The sequence below is a fragment of the Stegodyphus dumicola genome, chromosome 1, assembly GCF_044657685.1.
Source record: "Stegodyphus dumicola isolate Sdum_Otavi_A_Nest chromosome 1, ASM4465768v1".
Taxonomy (NCBI): Eukaryota; Metazoa; Arthropoda; class Arachnida; order Araneae; family Eresidae; genus Stegodyphus; species Stegodyphus dumicola.
The window spans coordinates 200,158,304-200,185,486 of record NC_140768.1 but is presented as its reverse complement, the minus strand read 5'-3'; the positions used below and the strand labels follow the sequence as shown (position 1 = coordinate 200,185,486).

General features: G+C 34.6%; 1 protein-coding gene across 2 annotated transcripts in view; it reads right to left on the bottom strand.

The window, feature by feature from the left end:
- Positions 1–27,183, bottom strand: part of Atg17 (autophagy-related 17) — a 160,588-nt gene that overhangs the window by 59,049 nt on the left and 74,356 nt on the right. The window contains exons 14-16 of one of the 2 annotated variants that reach the window (XM_035372965.2): positions 21,395–21,619; positions 20,444–20,620; positions 4,062–4,199 (exon numbers count right to left, since the gene is read on the bottom strand). In XM_035372965.2, the coding sequence (XP_035228856.2) occupies positions 4,062–4,199; positions 20,444–20,620; positions 21,395–21,619 (540 nt within the window). The remainder of the gene's footprint in view (positions 1–4,061; positions 4,200–20,443; positions 20,621–21,394; positions 21,620–27,183) is intronic. The other variant, XM_035372966.2, reaches the window with a different exon arrangement.

Sequence of the window (27,183 nt, the reverse complement as noted above, 5' to 3'; positions counted from 1 at the left end):
TTCAGGAAGAGAATACAAAAACATATAACACGAAGAGAAAAGAGGCACAGATATACAATGTGAATGACCTAGTTGCCATATAAAGAACGCAGTATGGAGGTGGTCTGAAGTTAAGGCCTAAGTTCTTCGGTCCATACCGTGTAACAGCGAAACGAAGAGAAAAGAGGCACAGGTATACAATGTGAATGACCTAGTTGCCATACAAAGAACGCAGTATGGAGGTGGTCTGAAGTTAAGGCCAAAGTTCTTCGGTCCATACCGTGTAACGGCGAGGAAAGGTAAAGATCAATACCAGGTGGAAAAAGTGGGACACCATGAAAGTCCTGGATGTACCACTACAGCAACATGAAGGATTGGACTGTTCCTGTCTAGGAGTGTGTGTGGTTCTTCTGCACTTCTTTCTTTTGTTTTTTCCCTTTTCTTTTTAATTTATTTTCAGGTGCTGTCTTGATGAACCAGTGTCACTGATCCATGTTTTCGAGGCCGAAAACAGTGTCAGGACGAACAAGCTGTGGTATCCGTAAGTGCAACACAGCCACAGGAGGGCCTCACCTATGCGCCAGCAGCGAGAGTGAGGTGAAGAGGAGTATGGAATATAGACAGACAGTCTTCTATCCCACGCGAAGGTGGTAAGACCTAGGTCTCCACGAGGTGGTGGTGAATAATGAACTGTATGTTTCCATGAAGAGGTGGTAACTTGACAGCATATAGGACAGCAAGTACGAGTATGCACTAAGCTGCTATGTTATAAAATAAGCTATCCAGAATCCTGTTTGTATTCAACAGCATCGTGACTCTATTTAATGTACCTTCTGTTATTTCCATTAAATGTTCTGTGGTGTAGAAAATGTTAGACTTGTTAATGGACCCTAGACTAGCAACCTCAACTCCCCTACCACATATATATATATACATGTAAGATAATAAAATATGTAAATCAAAATTATAATTTAAACTAACATTAAAAACTTTAATTCTCCCTCTCTGTTTTAAAAATCACAGTAACTTATCTAGTTTCCATCATTTCTAGATCATTCTATGGCCTGCGCAGCTCTGATAACGTAAGAATTGAGAACTGAAATGACCATCGTAAACCAAAACTTTTTCTCTTCGTGTGCTTCCATCTTTCATAACTACGCACTTCAGCTTTTGTATCTGCTTTGCTTGGATGTAATTTTGCTATGCTGCTTGCTATTGCAATAATATCAAAGGTGCCAAGTGATCTGTGGTCACATAATGCCAATTGGAAATAAAAATGGAATTAAAATCATCTCAACTGCCAAGTTTTATTTACGAAGTCAACACATTAGCTTACGATGCAACCAGAATACTTCCTCTTCAATGTGGATCAACTATCTATCTTATCTGGGTATTACGCATCAACAATGCTCCGTCTTTTCCATGCTTTTATTACATCATACATATGTTGACATCGGCAAAGATTACAGGTTCAACCTGTAATTGTGGACAATACACTTATACTAACAAAAATTTATTTTTATATGAAAAATTAAACTTTGAAAATGATAATCATAGATGATAAGATTGCATTTAATGCTATTTGAATAAAGAATAACTAATTTGTTGTTTAGATAAGCTGTATGTATATGTGGAAATTAAAAATGTAGATAAGCCTTAAGCATACATAGGAAATTGACATAAATACCATAAATAACTAAATTAAAATAATTCAGACTCAACTTTCTTAGAAAGGAATAGAAATAAGGCAAAATTTAGTGGAATATGTCTCTAGTTGCCAATCTCATGATACATCACCAATAGTGGATAGTGGTTGATAGCTGTGAATTTGATGGTTTCCAGAAATCAAAAACAAAAAGCAAAGTTTTCCAAATTATTGGAAACTGTTAAGAAATGCGGAGAAATTATAATAAATGATGATGCTACAACAGAATTTTTCCACTGCGATAACAAATCAACTAATGGATGGCAAATCCTGAGAGTCTGAATCTTGAAAATTTGTATTATAATGATATACCATACCTCTCCCTTACTAAATTATTTACCATGCTGCAGAATAAAGCAATATGTTCTTACCACAAGCTTTCTGGTTACTCAACTGAGAACTTTATAACCGTACTTTGCTTTCTGCGCATACCATCATACTCGGCCGAAAGCACAATGAGATACAGGTTTACATCCATTGCTTCATTCATGCTGTAACTGTATCGTTACCATCCATCCAAATTTTTTACTTTTTTAACCACATTCTTTATTGAACAGCTTTTGTATTTTAATGACACACTTTCAAAAAAATAAATATTCAAAATCGCAATATTTCTTCTATTAACACTTAGACGCGCGGTGGTCGCGCCCTGAAACCACCATTTTTCGAATTTTTTTCTCCTCTTCTTTATGAAATTTTTGAGTGAAAATCGATTGATTACTGATCTTTTACCTCTTTACCTCTTTTTACAAAATGACTGCAGAATCATACATGTTTTAGGTCTTAGTACTTCAAATCGGATGCCTTTTAAAATTCGTTTTCAATGAGACAAAATAACTTCCTTTCATTAATATAAAAAAATTTAAATTTCAGAAGTTATTCATTGCACATCATGATTTCTATAATAAACAATAAAAAATAGCAATAATTAAACTGCATATATATATATATATATAAAACCTCTATATGTATGGCATTTGCTTTGTGGTTTCAGGGCGCGGCCACTGCACCACTAGAGCATTGTGTCACAATGCTTTAGAGGCTTGGTGGTCGCGCCTTGAAACCACTGGTGTTTGCTTCTCAATGGCGTTTGCTTGCTTCTCAAATAGAAATGTTTATTTTTACCCGGATATAGATAAAGGGTTTTAAAAACCACAGAGTTATTTTATTACTAAATACATGCCTCTGCCCAGTAAAAAGATCTTTCTTTTACAGAGACCTTTCTCTGACCTCAACACACTTGCTCCCCAAGCTAGTATTGTAATTATATAAATTATTTCCTGTGGCTTAAATTTAATATAAATATGCTTTGCTATAATTAGAAATAGAAATCGCGTAAAGTTTTATTTAAATTAAAAATTTTTTCTGAATATTTTGGGACGAAATACGAATAAAATAAGTATGAATGGGAAACGAATGATCTGTACCAAAGCCAAAAAGAACAAGCCCCCCCCCCAATTAACATAAAAAACCACAAATTTCATGTGCCAGATGAAAAGAAACTAAATAATGCTGGACATATACCAGTGAAACCCCTCATAGAAGATATATGTGCGAAACGTGCAATGTGGGTCTATGCATGTACCAAAAAGACAAAACATGCTTTGAACAGTATCCCAAAAAACATTTGTTCTTTGAAATTTAAAAAAAAAAAAAAAAGAAAAAAAAGAAAAACCGCTCAGTCTTTTTTTATCCTTATTTTACCGAGTTTTTTTTTTCCATTTAGCCAAACGTCCTTATTATGTAAGTACTTATATTTTCACTGCTACAGAAAAATTACACAAATTTTTATTTTTAAATTTTTTTTCTGACGATTTACTTTGTAAAATAATGTAAAAAAATTATATATAATGCAATTCTTACATACATTTTTTCAAAACTTGTAGATTTCATCATTTATTGGAAACATGCACAGAGAAAGGTAAGTTTTTTTTTCTACTACCTCAGTATTCTCTAGACACACTGTGGTTTCACAGTGCGACCACCACCCACAGAACAATGGGCAAGAGTAGATTTTTTTATTCATATATTCTTTGTCTCTAAGATCATAATATTCAATCTCTAGAGTTTTTAGTTAAAAAAATTACAGAAATAATATCACGTGCATCAAAGGATCAGAAGAAAAAGCATTACAGTTTTCTATTTTTAGGTACTCAAACATTATATAACTTCTCAGCTTAAAATTGAAATGTTTTGTGTGCATGTATGCATTAACATACTTTCTCAAACAAGTTAACTTTCATTAATACTCACTAACTACCACTAATATTACCTACTGCTAGATATTGTTTTTTTACAATAAGCACATCAAGCTCTTATTTAAAAAAAATGAAATAATGAAACTTTCGTGTTCTATTTTATAACACAGTTGCTTTACCTCTTTCAATTCTAATATTTCCTCATCTCTTTCTTGGACTGCATGAGTCATATCATTTCTTAAGCAATCTAATTCTATTTCATGTTCTAATACAGTACTTTCAGCTATCTTCTTTTCATAGCGAAGTTGATCTTCTAACTAAAATTAAATACCAACAATTCAGTAAAACTTAAAGCAAGGAAGAGAATATTTTGAATTTGAATAACTCTATACATGTCTTTAATTACTCTAGTCTGGCATTACATTAAAGTTGAAATTTATAGTTTGAGATTCAAAACGTATGGAAGAAAATATGTAAGGACAAGAATAATAACAGTTCGTATATTATCTCAAACAATAATCTGAACTATACATACATTAGAAAACATAAAAATTATCAGTTGGAAAGATTATACCCTTACACATGACTACTTCAGCAGAAATATTAAAAATAAATTACATGTTTTACTCTTCTAAACTACTTTCAAATGTTTCCATAACTGAAAAAGAGCAATTAATGATTTATTTTTACATATAACATATTTCAATTCAGTTGTGCTTTTGGTACATAGGTATAAGGAACTTCTATCTACAAAGCACATTTATAACCACCACCCATGTACATTAGGGTGTTTCATTTTTCCAAAGACGTGATTTTTGCACAATTTTGCTTATGCCCCAGTCTCTGTGATGTAAAAGATATACATGCCAAATTTCAAGAAGACTAGATATTATTTAGGGGTTGCACAAATTGATCACTTTTACTTCAGACTAGAGAAATTTCTAATACTGAAGTTTATTTATACTAATGAACTTCTCATATATTTTTTTCATCTTTTGCACATAACTGAACTTTAAAATGGAAACCAAAAGAGGAATTTGGTTGTTACTAAAGGCACCTGGTGGTGAGTTTTTAGGAACTCAGATCTCTTCAAAGGAATAAATACTTTTTGGTTTTTATTTACCATTACAAGAAAATGAAAGAAACACTTTCAAATGCTGCTAAATATACCAGTACTAAATTACAGGACATGTAGAGGAAAGCAAATGTTCCTGTTAAGATGGAGAAGAATATCCACGCTGATATGCAGAAGCTGTACACAGAATACCAAAATCTGGGTAAAGAGAAACCAAGAAACACTTATAAAGCAAATGTGAAATGGCAGATATGTAGAAGGCGATTTCGGCATTTCGCGGTAAAATGTTATTTGACATTTCCTGGTAAGATATGATGGACATGACTAGCATATCACAAGAAGATAAAGAATTTCTTATGTCAAAAAAAGAAGATCGTATGAGTTTTTGGTGAATTCCAATGAGTAGGATAGAAAAGGGTTTCGTCTCAAAAATAAGAACTAAATATACAAAAGACAAAAATGATTTATACAAGAATAAATATTACAAAGCTATTCCCAAAATCAATATGACAGTTATACCGGAAAATTCATTTGAATCTTCATCAACACCTATTGACCAAGAGGCTAAGTGTTGCCTCCAGTAACGAAAAAATTATGTTCAAGTCCTATATTAAAACCTCTTGATCTGATACTCACTTCTTGAGATCAAGAACAACTCTCTATTCAACAAGTAAGTACTTCACTTATAGCAAATGCAAAAAGCTTTAGCCACGATGTTTAAAAAATTTCCATATCTTCAGTACCTTTTACTGTGCTCGGACGATCAATAGAAGTAGAATGGCAAAGAAAATGGAACAGTCATTCTTTGAAAATCCTCCTCTTTTGGGCTTTCATTTGCATAGCAAACTGTTGCCCATAGGAGTGCCAAAATATTGGAAACTTTGCGGTTCTAGTGAATAGCAAAAACTTTGTGAGCTTTTACTTGGCGTAACTGTTGCCCTGAAAGGCACTGGTGAGTAGATGGCTGACGTAGTTCTTTATAAAATGGACCGATCTGGGCTACTTGATAATATCACCGGTATCTCTTTTGATACCACAGCCTCTAACACTGGACTGATTCATGGGACTACCAGAATTGAGAGGGAATTTGGACAAGCATTGTTGTAGTTGGCTTGTCGTATCATACTCATGAACTAATACTGAAAAGGAGTATTTGAAGAGTTTTGTGGCATACCATCAACTGGTCCTGACATCCAGATTTTTCAGAAGTTCCAAAGTCTCTGGGTTTGGTTTGGTTTATTTAATTATGGCAAAGCACCTAAGGCTATCTGCCTAAGGGGAGGGATACCTTCATGGAGGACTTTCTAAGGGAAATTGGCTTGTATATACATTACACAATGAGAAAAACATGAAAAACGCATATGCAGCCAGCCTGTTTGCGGGATTTGAACCTCAGACCGAGCTACCATTGTTCAGCGACTTTAGCCGCTCGGCAGCTGGTGGGCCTCCAAAGTCTCTGGGTTTCACTTGGTAAAGAAGTCATATACGACAATGTTGGAAGAAGAAAGTCCTGTTTCACTATTTCTACAAAAACAATGAGTGAAAATGATTAACTGCATTCAAAATGTCCTAAAAGATGGAAGTCATCCAAAAGAAGACTACAAAAGAGTTATTACAACTCTCCTCACTCCTGTACCTCGGAGGTTGGTCTTAACATCAAGCACAATGCATGGCAAAGGCAACATATGTACTTAATATTGTCTTCTTCACTAAATAATTGAATATTCCTCAACAAGAATTGAAAGGAAACAGGTTGCACATTTTGTCAGCCTCATATATGTTCACTTTTGGCAGATGGCAATTGAAAGCCAATGGGGCTCTAAAGAATGATTCGTATATGCTTCAGCTTCTCAGCATTTAACATAGATGCAGACATTTAAAAAAAAATAAAAAGTGCTTTCACAGTTGCTAAGAGATAACTTTGGTATCTGTCAGAAACAAATGTAGAATAGGCTTTTTTGGATGACGGCTTTTTTGGACAAATGTATTACTCAGGCTGATGAGGAAAATATGACTGAAAATTTAGAAACCAGATTTGCAAAGCAAAAGAAAATTATTAGAGGGTAAAAACCTAATTTTTGAAGGAAAAGACCTGAACCACTATGTTATTAATAAAACAAAGACATTCTCTGAATTGTTTGAGATCCACGACAGGACAGAATACTGCAGTGATTCTCTAAGAAACCATGTGAATGCTCTTAAGGTGGTCAATGATACCACAGACAGAGGAATTGCTCTGACAAAAAAGTTTCATGAATCAATCAGGGACAAGTAACAAAAACAATTTTTGTTGACTGTAGTCGAGCATCACAGCAAAGTTTTCACCAAGTAAACATAAGAAGGGACTGCATCGTTCAAAGTTGATTAATGTAACACGTTTTGTCTACCATACTACCGATTAATCTTAGTGTCTAATTTTAATATTTACTTAAGTTTGTAAATTCTAGTTTTAACACTAAAAGTAATTAACATTGAAAAATCGGGTTTGCCTATTTTTACAAAACTGATCAAAGTTGCAACCTCTATATATTATCCAATCTTCTTGAAATTTAGCATATATATCTTTTACTTTACTGAGATTTGGGAAGTAAGCAAAGTCTGAAAAAATTTTATATTTTATTTTTTTGCCTTACAAAATGAAACACCCTAAGGTACACAGTAACAAACATTGTTATGGACAAAACATTATATATTTTTAAATGTCATCCAAATCTTCAAAAATAGATCAATAATAATTTATCTTGGTGAGAAAAATTATCAATGATCATCAGGTCTGAGAAATCAGCATTAAAGAAAACAGCACACCCTGTGCTGCAGTAGTTAAAAGTCTATTAAGGTTGGAAAAGTGTTTATGCCGACAGTGAGACTTTATGTGATACTGAATTCAATCATGGGTATCATGGATGCATGGCAACTTACTGTGGATCAATAATTCTCAACTGAATCCAGAAACCACAAGAAGGCTGGTACACACTGTATTATAAAACAGAATTTGAGACAGCACATGTAGTGAAAGTTATGCATTGAAAATACAAATTTGCATTGCTATATTGGGATCCAAGTTAAACGACAGTCCTCTCTCATAAGTCATAGTTTCTTCCTTATACATTGAATATATAGTAGCATTTTAAGCGTCGACATCTATCTACTCTATTGAGAAGAGAAACTTCCATGAGCAGATATCGAGATATAACTAGATGTACACATTTTATGAAAAGGTCCCAAAGTATAATGCTAAATCCAATAGTTCACGGCTGCTGCTAACTAATGGTAACATTATGGTAGTTACATACTAACAAACCAGAATGGTAACATTATGGTAGTTACACAAGGTCATTTGCTTTCATGGTATGCCTTCAGAAAGCTAATCTCTCTAGAAGGCAAAAAATTGCAAATGGTTGTTTCTCAAACATCACGTACACCTTCGTATCATGATTATGTGCCTAAAAGGCAATGAAGCTTAGCAGCATGATAATGTACTGTACATGGAATTAAAATTGCTTACAAATGACTTCAGAAGCATACAAAACCCTAAAATCCACATATTTGAACATACAATTCCTTAGACTTTAAACCAATTGGGAACTTTCAGCACTACCTTAACCAATACATGAGTTAGATGAATATTCACTAAGAAACCTATCAGATCTCTAAACTCTACTGTAGTCAGATGGTTTTTAATACTTTTTGTTGACTTACTGAATTTATTTAACAAAAGTTAGCTGCAATGCTTCCTAAGAAGAATTACTATTTTTGAAACAATAAGTGATTTTTAATAACATGACTGGAATCCGCAAATTAAATAATGAAAGAATTTTCCAGATATGGGAAATGATTCTTCATTTATAGTATTTCCTGCATTTTACTGTACAGAGTAGAATGAGGAAGTCAAGAGATTTTCAAATATGTAGTACATGGTCATTGTTAAATATAACAACAATGTAAGACCATGATGATGTAGCATATACAATGTCATTTCATTTGCTAAGAAGCAGTGATCAGGAGAGCACAATGAAAGTACAATACAAAGTCTTTAATCCGGATGTCCATAATCTGGAATGATCTATAATCCGGACCTCAAAGCTACAAACTGTCTGCGCATGCGTAAACGCATTAATGTGTTTACGCAAGCGCAAAATACTTTTACGCATGCGCATTTAATGTATAAGAGACGGTATAAGCTAGGTTAAAATTATCCAATTATCTATTTCAGTTAATGTTGCAGATTGCGTTGTTCCTTAATCTTCTAATTGGATCCGGATTATTATTTTTTGCAGACTGTTAGAGCAATTTTATAAAAAGTAAACTTGAACTTTCGATTATGTTAAAAAGAGTTTCCGATTCTGGAGCTGCCAAAGGATTTACAAAGCGAAAGCATGTTTCGATGTCCATTAAACAAAAAGTGGAATTGCTGCAAAAAATGGATAAAGGCATATCCTTTGTTTATCTAACCATTCCGAAATCTGTTTATCAATTTTACGCTGCTCGACGGGGGGAAAACGTAGCAGCGTGCAATGAACTGGAAGTTGATCTGTCAGCACTATTCTTATCTTCAGGGCAGATGTTTTTATTTTATTTGGCTTATAATTCCTTACTAAATGTAGTATTTCATCTCGATGTACTCCGTCTTTGATATGATTTAAATCAAATTCCTCATCATTATAAATATCACGATTTCTGTATGCCATCTTACCAGATTCAAATTCTGGTTCAGGAAAAAAACCTAATCCGGAGTCATTGAAGTCTCGATGAGTCCGGATTAAAGACTTTGTACTGTATATTTCAAAAACAATGATAGATGTGAGGCTGCACGGCATCACTTTCAGCTGTGCTGTGATGATATTGTTCTGTCAGTCCATGCTGTGAAGAAATGCGTGGAAAGATTAAAAGCAACAGGGGTCAACACTGAACATGAAACATATTGATCAAGAAAAATGGTACAAACTCCAGATACTACCCAAGTAGTAAGTGCAGTGAATCAGCAAAATCCACAAAGTTCTGCACAACGACATGGAAAGTCATTAGGATTAACATATCAGAGTTTGGGTAGAATACTGCATGCATAAAAGCTCCAAGTAATCCATGTATAGCAGGATAGCGATCTCAACAATCAGCAAATGTTTGCTGAAACATTTTTAGCCAAATGCAATGTAGATCCAAAATTCTTTGAAAACTTGTGTATGTCTGACAAAGCACCAATGTTACCTCAAAAAGGAAAGCCATTTAGAAGACGTTATTTTCAAAAGTGAGTTATTTTTATGTAAATGGTATACTTATACTTTCTTATATACAGAACTATAAGAATATTGTTACGAATTTGGTATTTAAAAAGCTAATGTTAGTTCAATTAGAAATTAAATGGTTTTATTTCTCGCGCAGTGCAGCGCATGACGAATATTAAAAGAAAGCTAAGCCGGAAAATTGAAAATACAAGAGCGCGTGCATTAAATAAATAAATATCTCTTTTTGATTTCAAGAAAGTACTGGAAAATTCTAGCGCGTGATTTTAAAATCTTATAAAAGGAGGAAAACATCTCAGTTTGTAGTAGTTGCTTAGTTTGTTGTTGTTTAGAAAACTACTGTTGTTGATTGTAGCGAATTCGCGGATTAGCGTTCTTTAGCTGTTTTGAATTACGTTCTATTGACATTTGAGTAGTTAAAAGAAAACTACTGTGAGATATTGTAATACTGCATGATAATTTGAGAAAATTTAAGCATTTTTGTTGTGATAATAATAAATTTTTGTTCATTTTTCATCGGACTTGTGCATTCATTTCATAACGAACCCGTACGCACGCAACAATTTTTGGTGGCAGCGGTGGGATTTGAATGCCAATAACAAGAGCGATGGAAGAACAATTGAGACAGCTCATTAGTGCTTTTGCTGCATTCCAAGAAAAGATGGAAGCTGGCCAAGCATCATTTAAGGAAGAAATGAAATTGGGCCAGGAATCCGTTAAGGAAGAAATGAAATTGGGCCAGGAATCCGTTAAGGACGAAATGAAAGCCGTTCAAGCTGGTCAAGAAGAAATTACTTGCATAATAGAAAATAAATTTGAAGCTATGGAAGGCAGAATTGACGCAGTTGAAAATAAAGTTGGACATATTGAAGAAAGAGTTTCTTCGGTGAAAGAAGAAATAGAAGAAAGAGTTTCTTCTGTAAAAGAACAAATTGATGAGAGAGTTTCTGCAGTTGCCAAAGAAATGGATACTTTAAAGAAATTCGTATCGTCGGCAGGGAGCAGGAGTGATGATTTTAAATTGTTACCAATGCCTGCTCGTCCACCTCTGAAGCTATCCACATATGATGGGAAGACCTCCTGGCAGGTGTATAAGACACAATTTTCTATCGTGGCGGATGCGAATGGATGGGATTCCCAAGCTAAGGCCTGTCATCTCGCCGCTTCTCTAAGAGCCGACGCAGCGGATATCCTTCAGACTCTTCCCGAAAACAAAAGGTTAGATTTCGAAGCTCTGTCCGGCGCCTTGGAGTTGCGCTTTGGGGAGAAGTGTTTAAAAGACTACAGCAGGCTCCAATTAAAATCTCGTCAACAGAAGCCTACCGAAACACTTCAGGAGCTCGCCGCGGATGTTGAAAGGCTGTCCCATCTCGCCTTTTCGGAATGCCCGACAGAAACAAGGGAAATCCTGTCCCTGCAATACTTTATCGACGGCATCCGAGATACTGAAATACAGAAAGCTCTACGAATGGCGAATGTAAAAGATTTAAAAAGTGCTCTAGTGTACGCCATGAAATTTGAGGCAGCCCAGCAAGCCACTCGTCGAGACCGCCACCCAGTCAGAGCTGCTCAAGTCCAGGAGCCAGGGGATCAAGTCACCGCTCGACTTGACGATTTAACTAGACAACTGAACGCCTTGAGACGGAATATTGGTGAGAAGAAACCGACCGTTAAGTGCTGGAATTGCGGTGCTGAAGGACACATACGACGAAACTGCAAAACACCCCAGGGTACTGATGTTAAGACCGCTTCTAACAAGCAGCAGGGAAACTAATTAGTGGCCATCTCGCGGGGCGGAGGTTGCCAGATAATGAAAAGCCCCCGTTTAAAGCGCTTCAGATTTCTGCAGTGAGAGGCGGCAGTAATGGACTTTTCATAATAGGACATATTAATGGAGTTCCGTGCAATATGACTATAGATACAGGAGCCAACGTCACCATCATCCGAAAAGATTTGGCTCAACAACTAGGAAACAAACTTATCTGGACGCCGCCCTGCGTTACCCTCCAGACTGTGTCCGGTGAGAAGATCGACATCGACGGAAAAGTAAATGTTAACATCACGTTTGGAAGTGTCGCTTACCATCACACGGCATATGTAGCAGAGATCACTGATTCTTGCATACTCGGATTGGACTTTCTAAGGAAATACAATTTTTCCTTGGATTTTAAAAATAACGAATTGCATTCTACATCTGAGGACATAGCGTTATTTCTCGTTAATGATGAAGAAGTTAAATCTGTCCATAAAATCATAGCACAAGACTATATTACAATACCGGCAAGAACAGAAATTTTACTTCCTGGATCCATAGCCGAAAATAGAAATTTCCGCTACGGCATCATAGAATATCCCAATAACTGTAATATCCCAAAAGGAGTATTAGTAGCCTCAACACTCGTCGACCTATCCAGAACGGTTATCCCGGTGAGAGTCGCCAATGTAACTGAAAAGTCGAGAGTTATTAAGAAAGGTGAAGTGGTTGCAACATGTACTCCAGTAACCAGCGTTGAAAAAAAGAGTAACATCCCAGAATCCGTGTCCTCAGAGAGCATTACATCGGAGTTATTGCAGAATGCACAATTAAACGATAAAGAGAAAAATGCTGCCGATCGCGCCATTAAAGATCTTCAAGTTGTTTTCTCCCGCTCGTCTTCTGACGTGGGTCGAACTAGTTTGACACAACATAGAATAGATACTGGCGATCATCCCCCGATCAAGCAACATCCAAGACGTCTACCGTTTGCTAAACAGGAAGAGGTGCGAACACTGTTAAAAGATATGGAAGAAGGCGATGTCATTGAGCCTTCAGCGAGTCCATGGGCCTCTCCCATCGTTCTCGTCATTAAGAAAGACGGCTCAACAAGATTTTGCGTTGACTATCGCCGGTTGAATGAGGTTACGAAGAAAGACAGTTACCCTCTTCCTAGAAGTGATGACATTCTAGACACTCTTTCTGGAAGCAAGTGGTTCTCAACACTTGATTTAAAGAGTGGGTATTGGCAGGTAGAAATCCATCCTGATGACCGAGAAAAGACGGCATTTACTAGGGGACAAGGACTTTGGCAGTTCAAAGTGATGCCGTTTGGACTGTGTAATGCGCCTGCAACATTCGAACGTCTTATGGAGACTGTTTTGAAAGGCCTTTCTTACGAAGCCTGTCTGATATACCTGGACGATATCATCATCGTCGGAAAGAGTTTTGAAGAGAATCTAGAAAATCTTAGAAAGGTGCTTCAGAAACTGAAAGAGGCCAATCTGAAGCTGACTCCCGCTAAATGCAAATTGTTTCGAAAGGAAGTGACTTACCTGGGACATGTCATCTCTGCAGAAGGTGTGCGCACGGATCCTGAAAAGGTATCAGCGGTTAAATCCTGGACGCGTCCCGAAAATGTCCATCAGCTGAGAAGCTTCCTAGGGCTTTGCACCTACTATAGGAGATTCGTGAAGAACTTTTCTTCCATCGCAAGACCACTTCACAAGCTGACAGAGAGCAAGCAAAGATTCTTGTGGACAAAGGAATGCGAGGATGCATTTAACAACTTAAAGGAAGCTTTAACATCTGCTCCAATCCTGACGTATCCTCAGCTCGACAGACCATTTATTCTCGACACCGACGCGAGCAACGAAAGTGTCGGTGCTGTTTTGTCCCAAAAAATAGACGGCCAAGAACGTGTAGTAGCTTACTGGAGCAAGTGCCTGTCTAAACCGGAGAGGAATTACTGTGTCACAAGGAAAGAGTTGCTCGCCATAGTCAAAGCTGTAGAACATTTCCATCATTATCTATACGGGAGAAAATTCCTCCTCCGCACGGACCATGCCTCATTGGCGTGGCTTTTAAATTTCAAAAATCCTGAGGGTCAAATAGCCAGGTGGATACAGAGACTCCAAGAATATGACATCACTATCCGTCATCGTAAGGGATCATCACACGGAAACGCCGACGCCCTGTCTAGAAGACCTTGCCAAGAAAACTGCCGATATTGTTCCAGGGTGGAAGCGAAATACGAACTGCTGACTCCGGTCGCAAGACAAATTACAACATCAACATCGGCTGCTCGAGACCCGTGGAGTGATGATGAAGTCAGGAAAGACCAGCTGGAAGACCGCGACATTAAACCCATACTTGATTTAATAGAGTCATCAAACAGAAAACCTACATGGCAGGACATTTCTATCTGTAGTCCTACAACAAAACAATACTGGGCACTCTGGGATTCACTTCACATTCGAAACGGCGTCTTATACCGGAAATTCGAGTCGGATGATGGGAAGACGTTCCGATGGCAACTGATACTTCCGAGATCCCGGATTCCTGATGTCCTCAAAGAACTACATAACAGCCCTACAGGAGGTCACTTTGGAATTATGAAGACCTTACAGAGAGTTCGTGAGCGCTTTTACTGGAATAATGCAAAGAATGACGTGCAAAAGTGGTGCCGATCTTGCGATGCCTGTGCAGGTCGGAAAGGACCGAGGAAACGCAGCCGAGGCAGACTGCAACGTTACAACGTAGGTGCGCCTTTTGAACGTATCGCCTTTGACATCCTGGGACCTCTGCCACGAACTGCTGATGGCAACAAATACATACTCGTTGTCATTGATTACTTCACCAAGTGGCCTGAAGCAATCCTATTCCTGATCAAGATTAGCTGAGGTAATGATACAGCACTGGATTTCCAGGTTCGGAGTGCCTCTTCAGTTACATTCCGATCAGGGAAGGAATTTTGCCTCGGCAGTAATCAAAGAACTATGCAAACTACTTGGCATTGACAAAACTCAAACGACGCCATTGCATCCCCAGTCGGACGGCATGGTAGAGAGGTTCAATCGAACCATCCTTAATAACCTCTCATTAGTGGTTTCCAGAAACCAACAGGACTGGGACAAGAAATTACCACTCTTTTTACTGGCTTACCGCAGTGCTGTCCACGAGACTACCGGCTATTCTCCATCACAGATGCTCTTCGGTCTTGACCTTCGTCTGCCTTGTGATCTATTGTTTGGCCGCCCTCCGGATGCTCCTTCATCGTCTGAGGAATATATTCAAGATCTCCAGGCCCGGTTTGAAGTGATGCACAATTTTGCACGAGAGCGAGTCAACTTGGCGACGGAGAAGATGAAGACCCGATACGACACAAGAGCTACTGAACATCAATTCCACAAAGGAGACAAGGTGTGGTTGTGGAATCCGACTCGACGGAAAGGACTTTGTCCGAAATTACAGTCACCTTGGGATGGGCCGTACACAGTCCTAAACTGGCTGAATGACGTCGTGGTTCGGATTCGTAAGTCTTCGAACTCTAAACCTAAAGTCGTTCATTACGACAGGTTAGCTCATTACTATGGCCATAGTACGTAATGTAAATAACTGTAAATAGTATCAGACCATGGTCCTTTTTGTTTATAAATGTGTATTTGATTTGTATTCAGTATTTGATTTGTATTTAGTATTTGATTTGTATTTAGTATTTGTTTTGTATTTAGTATTTGATAGCATTTGATTTGTTTAAGTTAGTTATTGCATTTATTGTTTATATTGTTTGATATTGTAATGTAATGTTTATGCCTCAGTTGCATTTATGCCACAGTTGTAAGTTTTGCTTCCTGTCCAGGGATTGTACTACCCGGGACGTGCAGTCCTTGGGAAGGGGGCAGTGTTACGAATTTGGTATTTAAAAAGCTAATGTTAGTTCAATTAGAAATTAAATGGTTTTATTTCTCGCGCAGTGAGCGCGTGCATTAAATAAATAAATATCTCTTTTTGATTTCGAGAAAGTACTGGAAAATTCTAGCGCGTGATTTTAAAATCTTATAAAAGGAGGAAAACATCTCAGTTTGTAGTAGTTGCTTAGTTTGTTGTTGTTTAGAAAACTACTGTTGTTGATTGTAGCGAATTCGCGGATTAGCGTTCTTTAGCTGTTTTGAATTACGTTCTATTGACATTTGAGTAGTTAAAAGAAAACTACTGTGAGATATTGTAATACTGCATGATAATTTGAGAAAATTTAAGCATTTTTGTTGTGATAATAATAAATTTTTGTTCATTTTTCATCGGACTTGTGCATTCATTTCATAACGAACCCGTACGCACGCAACAATATGTATAATATTACTGTGCATTAAGGCATTTTGAAAATCTCTCACTCCCCTGCACCACCCTGTAGAACAAAAAGAATTAAAATATTTTGAAGTAGTCTATTTTGAAATTAACATAATAATTTTAACAGGGTTCATAGCCACATTTTAGTTAAAAAAATAAGCACCTATAAGCACTTTTCAAGAACATTTTAAGAAAAAAATAAGCACCTGTCTAATTACATTATACACAACTGCATAACCTTAAAAATTAGACTTGTAATTTAAAATATGAGAAATGCAGTATTTATTAAGAGAGAATAAGCATTACCTCAACCATGGAAAATAATTACTTTTTTTTTTTTTAATTTTAAATAATAATTCAATTTACAGAACTAGTTTACAATGAGAGGAAAAAAAAAACTATGCAGAACTAAACTATAGTGCAGGATTTAATGATGAAATTTCAGTTCAAAATAGAGAAAATAAATAATAATAAGGCATATTTATTGTATTCACTAGGAACCTAATAATAAATACAACTTTATTTTTCCACTCATATTGATATTTAAATAATTTTAATCTAAATTCTGAACATTTTCTAAATTTTTATTGTATATCAGTTTTCTCTTAACAGATATTGCAAGCAAAGTAATTTAAGTAAAAAAGAGGAACATTTCTGAAATCAAAAGACAGAAATTTGCTTCATGCAGCCATCCTTTAACAGTAAAATCTTAACTAACCCGCATACTTGGAAATTGGTGAATATTCGGACAGTCGAGCGTAACTTGAAAAAGAGGAGCGGAGGGGGGGGGTAGACTGTAGCCGCTCTTTAAATTTTTCCGCTAAATAAATGCTTTTGACATTTCGATATGCGCATCATATAAAAATAAACCAATGGAACTGAAAAATATTTTGCTTAGCAAGCACAGTAAAACTCTTTTAAGTGTTCATAAACAAATCTCGGACAGAACATCAAAATTAATTATCTCTGCAAAATATTGCAAGCGTTATTGCGCAATACGTGCGCCGTAATTCTTCCCTACGTGATATTACGCAATCGGAATCAACAGCTGCCGGTATTGGGAGAATAAAGAACTAAATAACTGGGGTGTTTTTCATTCTAATTTTCAACAGACGGCGTTAAATTTTCAGAATAGAATCATTCTTCACTTGGGTTGGTAGACCGCAGAACTTTTAGTCCTATTCAATCCAGATTGGAAAGTGACAAAAAAAAAAAAAAAGTCCGTTGCTTGTTTTGCAGCGAACTGTAACAGTTTCAATATTCGAGATTTTGCAGAGAAAGGGGAGAACCTCCCAATCTTCGTACTGTATAATGTATTGGCCAAAAAAACAAAATTATTTTGACTATTCGATTACTTTCCCTTTATTTATTACTTTCGCATTTCTTTGACCAATAGAATGACGGGCACCTGTCTGTACTCTTCGTGCACACCAAAGGTTATGTTAATGCAGAGAAAGGGGAAATGCTATTTCCGGGAGTATGATTCACCATCTAACATTCCATATTAGGAAGAAAAGTTGTTTATTTAGTTTCGGCTTTGGTACCGGGAAAAATAGCGCGTTCATTAAAAAAAAAAAAAAGCACTAAAAGCAAAAAAACAAGCACTAAAAACAAAAAAATAAGGGCTTTAAAGAAAAAGTAAGCACCTATAAGGGCCTTTATATTTTATTTTCAAATATAAGGACTTATAAGCACTTATAAGGAGCGCTACGAACCCTGTTTAAATTTATTTACATATTTTCCAAAATTAATAATAAAATATACACTAAATATTACCAATCAAAAATTTCATTTTACTTCATATACTATATAATACTTCCATTACATCCAGCATTAAATGATACTACTGTTACAAATGTCAAATTTGTAATATGAAGTTGCCAGAAACTTAGCAGATAAATTTTTAAAAAATTGCCATGCCCTTTTTTAAAAAAAAATTAGCACAGTTCTATTCACTGAATTTTACTATAAGATAATTACTCTTATAAATTTTCTCACAGCTCCTCAGTTTCTCAGACAGAACCATACTGAAACTTAAGTTTAATTTCCTACATCTTACTGAGAGGTAACTAGTTGCTATGTTTAATGCTTTATATAATTTCAAAGCATGGTTTGAAAACTATTTATACACTGCAAAAAAAGTCCTGTACATTCAAGTACAAAAATACAGCAAGTAATAAGTTTCCTGAATATCAGCCCATAACATGTAAAAACTATTTTAAAATATAACTAATAATATATTGACAATAAGACAATGATGCAAGGAATTCCAAAAAATTTAAGCATATTTGAAAGTTAGTAATACTTAAAGTATGACAAGAAGCATGATTTCAGAATAAGCAATAATAACAAATGCACTCACATATTCTACAAGACTTTTCACAAAACTACACCAGAAAATTTACAATTCACATTTTTGACGACTGGAATCAGGGGCGTAGCTAGAGTTTCTAGTGCCCGGGGGCAACTGAAGAATTTGCGCCCCTTTCTGTGTGCCAGAAATGGAAAATATTTTATTAAAAAATTTCGTAGTATCAATTTGGCGCCCCTTGGATGCTGCGCCCGGAGACAGATGTCCCCCCTTGCCCCATCCCTAGCTACGCCACTGACTGGAATGAATTAGAGTTTTGCATAATCAAAAATAGCCAAATAACTGAAAAACAGTTATTAATATTTACTTAACTATTACAATAAAATAATAGGTTTTTTGAATCTATGCTTTATGTAATCATGATTACACTAAGGAACAATTTGTAACACAATTTCTGTTGATTTCGATTCTTCAGCTGTTTTAGATAGGCAAGCCGATTTAAAAAATGTAGCTAGTTGTCTTCTATTATGTCAAGTGTTCTCCCTACATCTTATCTGAAAGTGGCAACTCTTTGATACATTGAGTGTGAATCATAGGAAGCACTACGGCTCTCTGGCTGACATAAATCCTTTGACTGGTGCCGGGTGAATGATGCCACATGACACCAGCGACAAGTGCATACTTGTTAGAGTAGTTTAGTTACACCTGAGATCCTGTAGTAAGATGTTGTGTGTCACTCTGATATAGTGAAGTGCATTCCAACGTGGAAGTTGTTTTTCTGCAATACCTTCAAAGTGATGATGGATTTGTATACTGCCATAATTTACATGGTTTAATGGAAAAGTTGGGAATTTCACTCAATGGCAATTGTTCATTGTTAGCTCAAAGCAGAGCATGAAGTTTGTCCTCCACAATAGAAATTTATTTGGTGCAGCCCCAACAGGCCATTTAATTGTTTGTGTGAAGAATATAAAGACATGCAGAGCTTATGAAAAGCACTGAGTGCAGATAAATTGTCTTCTAAGATCTGACAGGAAATCCGGTGATCCAAACATTCTACATCAGCAACTTGTTAACAGAAAGAACATCAAACTTCTGCACATAAAAACTTAATCTCATGAAGCAATTTTTTAAAGCTTTGCCAGTTGAAGAAGACTACTACTTCAAGTAAACTCATCACTGCATTCCCTAGCCTGTCATTTAAAAAGATAAAGGCTGGTGTGTTTGATGGTCCACAGATTTGACAGCTCCTTAAAGATAAACATTTCATTGGGCCAATAATAGAACTTCTAAAGAATACTTGGTTCACATTCAAAAACATTGTCTAAGAATTTCTAGGAAACACACAAGCACAGAGTTATGGCGAAATTGTTCAAATGCTTGGCTGCAACATGAGCATCAAACGTATTTGTTTATGTAGCCATCTTGATAACTTTGCAAAAGCATCTTGGTGCATCTTGGTGATGAGCAAGGTGAGTGATTCCACCAAGATCTAAGGTAAAATTTTTATTATCAAAATTTAACATATCATACTATATAGCCCTCATGTGAATATATATACTATATAGCCCTTGTGTGATAAGTTTTCTCTTTCCTTTATACACATATTTTGTATGACTTTTGAGACAAAAAGACCGTATAGCTTAGAAAGTTGATATGACAAACAAAAACTGAGGTTATTTTGGGATTCAGAAGCCCAAAGTTAAGTGATAAACAAGCTACAGGTCCCAGACAACAAAACTGCTGTTCCCCAGTGTTACGTATTTTTAATCCTTAGCTTAATTAATAAAGAATTTTAAGATAGCTGTCTGTTATAGATTAAATTTTATTACCATGATCTTTTCATGCCTCAATTCCTCAAAACTCGAAGAAACTTCTCTCAAGCGCTTTTCATAATTAGATATTTGGGTTTCAGCATCATTAAGTTTCTGATTTTCAACTTCAAGTCGATGTTTATAGGAGTTCTCTAAAGAAGCAGTTTCAGCTTTAGCGGCCTTTACTGCTTCTTCCTACAAAAATGGGAAAATACTTTTTAACTAAAAGCTTACTAAATATTTATAGCAACAATACATAATTACCTTATATTATTAAGTATTATTTTGCAATTAGTTCTCTTTATCTTTCATCCATTAAATTTAATAACTAAAAGTTTTATTATTACTAAATTATTATTCTTTATTTTATCATCAGAGAAAGAAAAATAGTATTATGAGGGAGCAATTTCTATTTAATAATTTTAACACTTATAGCTGACTTACAAACATTTTTTCATTAATGAATTTCAATCTATACCATTTCTTTAAATCGTTAACTTGATTACTTATTATTTCTGCCATAAAAAAAATTTATAAGAAATCAGAAGTTCTCTGTAATAGCTGTGTACTGATATAACAAATTACTTTTTCATTCATAACTTAAATAAAGAAATTATTGCATCAAACTTTTAAAATAATTTAAATAATATTTTTCAAATAAGCAAATAATAATGTATTTTGAAGAATACAGAAAACAAATGCCTTATGAAGTTAAATAATTAAAATAACACAAAATCAAGTGTTCCTGATTTCTTTTATTTATATAGCATTAACATTTGTTTAGAATGCAAACACCACTTTAAATTACTGAACTTCATATTTTTAAAGTGTTAAACTATAACATATGGATCTAACTAATAACAGTACTGCGTTTTCTCCCTTTGCTAAGCTCTTAAAAATAGTCATGTAATAAAATTTTAGGTAAACACATATATAACTTTTTCTAAATGTACGAAATTTTTAACATACCTTTTCTAACAAAATCTGCTGTTGCAAATTTGCCATGCAGCTATTGATATTTTCCACAATTTGTGAGACTTCAGACATCCTTTCCCAAAACTCTTCTTTTACAAATGTTTTCAGGTTGGACAAATCACTCCGGAAACTACCTTGTAGCTCTTGAATGAATTTCTGTAATGCAGATATTTTGGCATGCAGCTTCAGTATAATGGAGCGGCTATTCTTCATTGAACTCTGAAAGCAGCAATGCCTTTCATTCACTACACTACAAACTAAGAACTACTGACTGGCAATCCTGGTGATCTTAAAAGCGTAACAACAAGAGGACAACATGCAATTTTTTTTTTTTTTTTTTTTTTTAGAAAGCATGTTTTTAAATGTTACTTATTTATTTAGTTTAATACTAATGTAAATTTTTTTGGTAGGTTAACTAATCACAGCACACTACATATTTATCTAAGCTAAAACTATAATTTGTAAAGCATTTTAATAAGTAAATAACAATGGTGTCATATAGTCATAAGAATAACACTTATGGGTTTTTTTTTTTTTTTTGGGGGGGGGGGGTAGGTTAACTAACTAATCAACATGTTTGTTAAAATTTTAGCTTGGATATATATTTATCCAAGCTAAAATTTTAACAAACATGTAAATAGTACAAAAGCAAATTTAAAGTTAAAATAATTAAAAAAATGTGCAAACATATAAAAGATTTAATTTTCGAACTAATCTATGAATTTAAATGATATTGAATTTAAATAATATTGTAGATTAGTTTGAAAATTAAATCTTTTATATGTTTGCACATTTTTTTAATTATTTTAACTTTAAATTTGCTTTTGTACTATTTACATGTTTGTTAACTTTTCGAACTAATCTATGAATTTAAATGATATTGAATTTAAATAATATTGTAGATTAGTTTGAAAATTAAATCTTTCATATGTTTGCACATTTTTTTAATTATTTTAACTTTAAATTTGCTTTTTTACATATTTACATCTTTGTTAAAATTTAAATTTCATTCCTTGCAGCAATGGCGCAAAGAATTAATTAAATTTGTATTTAAATTCAATTTATTCTTTTGAAACAATTAATCCAAGCTAAAACTTATAATTTGTAAAGCATTTTAATTATTAATTTAATTAGTTCCATAGGTGTCATATAAGAATAACAATTATGTTTAAGGCATGTTTCAAATGTTACTTATTTATTTAGTTTAATACAAATGCAATATATATACACACATATTTAATCGATAATAGAGCATACTACAAATTTATCTAAGCTAAAATTACAATTTGTAAAGCATTTTAATAAGTGCCTTCCATAGGTATCATAGATTCATAACACTTTTTTTCGGGGGGGGGTTACCTGTATTAGAAAGCATGTTTTAAATGTTACTCAGTTCCACTGGTGTCATACATTCATAAGAATAACAGCACAATTTAAATATCCTTACTAGGTGTAATTTCCCTGAATTAATAAATACCCAAATAAAGGAAATCTTACAGATCTTTATTGATAAAAATATTTCTTCAAATTAGTCCATAATGTACCAAAGTAGAATTTTTTAAAAACAAATATGTAGCTATGTTAGAATATTTTCATTTCATAAGCATTTTTTTGCCAAACAAAATGGCAATAAAGACCATATACGTCTACTCTGGTACTTCAAATGCATAATTATCTTACATCTACTAATGTATTACAGCTACATCATATCTGCCGAATGTATGAAATCCATGCAAAATTTTGTGATCAACTTATAATATACCTCCAAGAAGATTTTTACATAGTCAACTTTCAAAGTAATAATATTAAATCCTCTTGCATTTCTGACATCATAAAAGTACTTATTACTCACCATGATACTATTAATTTACTTAAAATGTGAAATTATGTGATCAAATTTACATACAAAAGTTACAATTATAAATACAAGTTTTGGTAAATTCAATTTTAAAACCCAATTTCTATCTACTGTAACATGTCACAATAAATATAAGCAATATATAAAAAAAAAAATCTCTTACAGATACTTTATAGTATTACACTAAATTGTTACACATGCAATTAATAATGAACGAGCTAATGTGCATTACTTTCAGTGTATATTTCACTCAAGCAATCACAAAAGAAAATTACTAGGAAAAGAAAGCATACTGCAAGATTTGTTAATGCATGTGAATACAGGTGTAAGAAAAAAATGCACATGAAATCACAATAAATTTGCAACATAAAAACATTAAAGAAACACGAATAATAAAAATCTTATACATAAAAACAGTATAACAGATATGAGTAATATATAATGAACACTGCTTAACAAGTGCTGAACTAAAAATAGTAAAAGCTTGATTATCCATATCAAACAAAGTGACATGGAAATCTTGTGAGATGCAGCTGAATTACTGTTTTGACACTTTGTCATGGCTGGTCTGGTTTGTCTTTCATCTACAAAAAAAATGCTTTCGTGCAATTTTTATTGCAAGAAATGATTTCCCCCCCACTACATGCATACATGTGTATATAATAAACATTTACATATGCATACAGGTACAAATGGATGGGATACCAGAATTTCCCGCTACGTTGTATAGTCCTATCATACTAACTCTACAACTCTCCCCAGAGAGGGAGGTCCTATTCCTCTTCCCTTACCATCAACCAACTTTCAGCTTACCATGTTATTTTGAGAGCCCCCTTGCCGCATAGACATTATACACACACAAGCAACCACACCATCTCTGGAATTCGAACCCGGGCCCAAGAGTATGGCAGTAGCATCACTAACCACTCTAAACTCAGAAGTCATGCTTTGTTCAACAGCAACATAAATAGCACAGGCAAAACTCAGGCAAGAATACCTACTGCTTGCAATTTATGTTTCTTAGGTAGATGTATAGTAAATAAAGGATGCATTCATAAGATGTTTTTAACAGCCTATTACATAATCAATGTTCTAACAGTAAAACTAGCTGCCATAAATGACTTCCAAAAGCTATAGATGCTGCAAAGCAAAACCCATAAAAATATTTTGAAACTTCTTCATTTGTCTAGAGCAATTCTATCCATAGGGATTTGAAAATATTGTACACTGAAGACAATTTTAATAAACTCAACACTAATTTTGACTATGGTGTTTCCATCAATGAGGTTTACTAATGTGAAAATTTTTAACTGTGAAATAAATATAGGTTCATTATAAATGATGTATCGAATTTCAGTATACCGTTTTATAAAACATTTGAAAAAATAAGCATTATTGATGACTCTTAAGTTCTTTTAATATTGCTAGCAGTGAAAGTATACAACCATTGTTTTTATAACACCCCTACATGGTCAGGCAAAAGGTCAGGAGATCTCAATAGCCATCTAAATTAAACTAGACTAGAAGAGAAACACGCTAATGTGACAATCAAAATCGTAAAAACAACCTTGTATTTAGCGTAAGTATAATGAAACACTCAATCGATTTCGAGGGCAGCTAAAGGTCCCTCCTCATCCATCCTCATTGTGCCCTTTTCACAAAATGTCCACTGACAGGAACCGATTTTGTAAGTTACGCCTTAAGCTTACGAAATTCTTGAATCATCTACAGTTTCTACTTAAATGCAAACATCAAAATATCATTCCCAAATTTATACATGTGAAATGTAGCCTTAAAGCTTCCGTTCACGATTCAAAAATTTTGCATAAATTCAAATTGGCACTTCTTTGTCACATTATAAGAGACGCAAACGTTTTATCTAAAATTGAATTTGAATTATATTACCTCCATTTAAAAATTGCTAATTCCACTGAAAATTTTTCCTCATTTGAACATACATCCTGGTCTAGAACCGATACCGTTTGTCAATGGCATAAAAATGTGCTTACTTCTAAATTCTTTAAACTCACACACCAGTCGGATAGTCCCAACTATCTAGCTGATCTTCCCACTGTCCACCTTCTTTCCACCTCCTCACGTTTGGTACTACCAGAGGGTATAAAAATCCGTTCAGTGGTTGCTTTCCATTATTTGAAGTTCAGATTTTGAGCGTGAAGGTGCATTTGCCCCTCGCTCCCTATTTTAACTTCGCTAATTTTCCTTGTCCTTTATGCTTGATCAGATAGCCTGGCTCAGTAAAAGTAGGCAGCCAGTGCAACTCTGATTAAAAATCCAGTTATAACCACGTGCTGTGCTGATAAGGACCACGTGTTTCTGAGACTCCTTCTCCTTTATTTTCTTCTTTCTAGGTATTTCTTTCTCTTGATGAGGAGGGACCTTTAGCTGCCCTCGAAATCGATTGAGTGTTTCATTATACTTACGCTAAATACAAGGTTGTTTTTACGATTTTGATAGCCATCTAAATAATGCTAAATCATCAATTACATCCAATAATGAGAGAGATTATTATTCTGGTAGTAACGTACTTCACTGTGCCAATGAGATGTGACCCCATCTTGGTTGAATTTAAAATTTTCTGGATTATCCTTCACTTAAGGAAATAACCACAATTGTAATGGTTCACTCATCACAGCATCTCTTTTACAATAACCACATATTTGATCAAAAGCAATTTGCAAGAAATAACTAAAATATGCATAATAAGATATAGACTGATATATATACCAGCAAAGAAGGATGGAAAGACACATGCATATAGCTAAGTCTTACAGAAGAGTCAACCCTGCAGGTTTGGCTTTAGACTAGCAGTTGGTGTCAACTAGCCACTAGATGATCCATGGCAACTTCATCACAGTATTTCTGAAGGAAAAAGGGATCATAAACCTGTGTCTGTGAAATGTAATAATGCTTATTTTGATGCCTATTTCTGTTTGATAACAGCATAAGAATTTTTCTATGTCTTATATGGATAATGACATAGTTTACCATTCTGTACAATGAAACATCATTTCATCATTGAATTTTAAATGGATGGCAAAATTCTCACACAACGGCTGTTACGCATGATTACCAAATTCATACTGTCAGATACAATCATCTGAAAAAGGTATGGTGTCAGGCGCAATTCCCACTGCATGATCTACCTAATGGTTGGCTGCAGGATACTAAGTTCATTGCCACAGCAATTCATTGATTTCTATCAGCTATGCACAAAATTCTTTCTATAATACAAATCTAGGACTTTTTCTAGAACAATATCCTTTATTTTACACATGTGATCACTGATCTTGAACTATCAGGACCTTCACATAATGTTTGGATGGTCAGATGCATCTATATCATACTGTCTTCAAAATATGCACAACACAAACACAATATATTATATTCTAATGCATTAACCTTTTTCTGCTGTAAACCTGCCACTTAAAAAATGGAGCTTACACTTGCTTAAATATGGAATTCATATGTTAAAATATAATAATAATCCCACACCATAAGCTAACACACAGAAATTTTTAAAATTAAGGTATCTTCTTTCATTAACTAAATTGAAGAAAAATGTTATCTTCCATTACATTTGCCACTTTAACTTTTGATTACCTATGTTCTGATTTTCTCTCAACTCCTGAACACTCAGTCGTCATAAACCACTGAATCTCTGCATTCCTATTGCTATTTTCCGACATCAGGCATATGAAGATAATATGAAAATGTCATTTTAGTCTTAATACAAAAATATGTATGTAGTACTGCAACATAACCATGAACCAGACATTTAGACACTTATTCGTCATTACTCACATTAATAAAAACTACATAAATTAGACCTGAAGGTTTTACTAATTCTAATTACTAGGTAAGGCAATTCAACAGCTTCCAAACATCAAAACAAATCTGCAGGAGG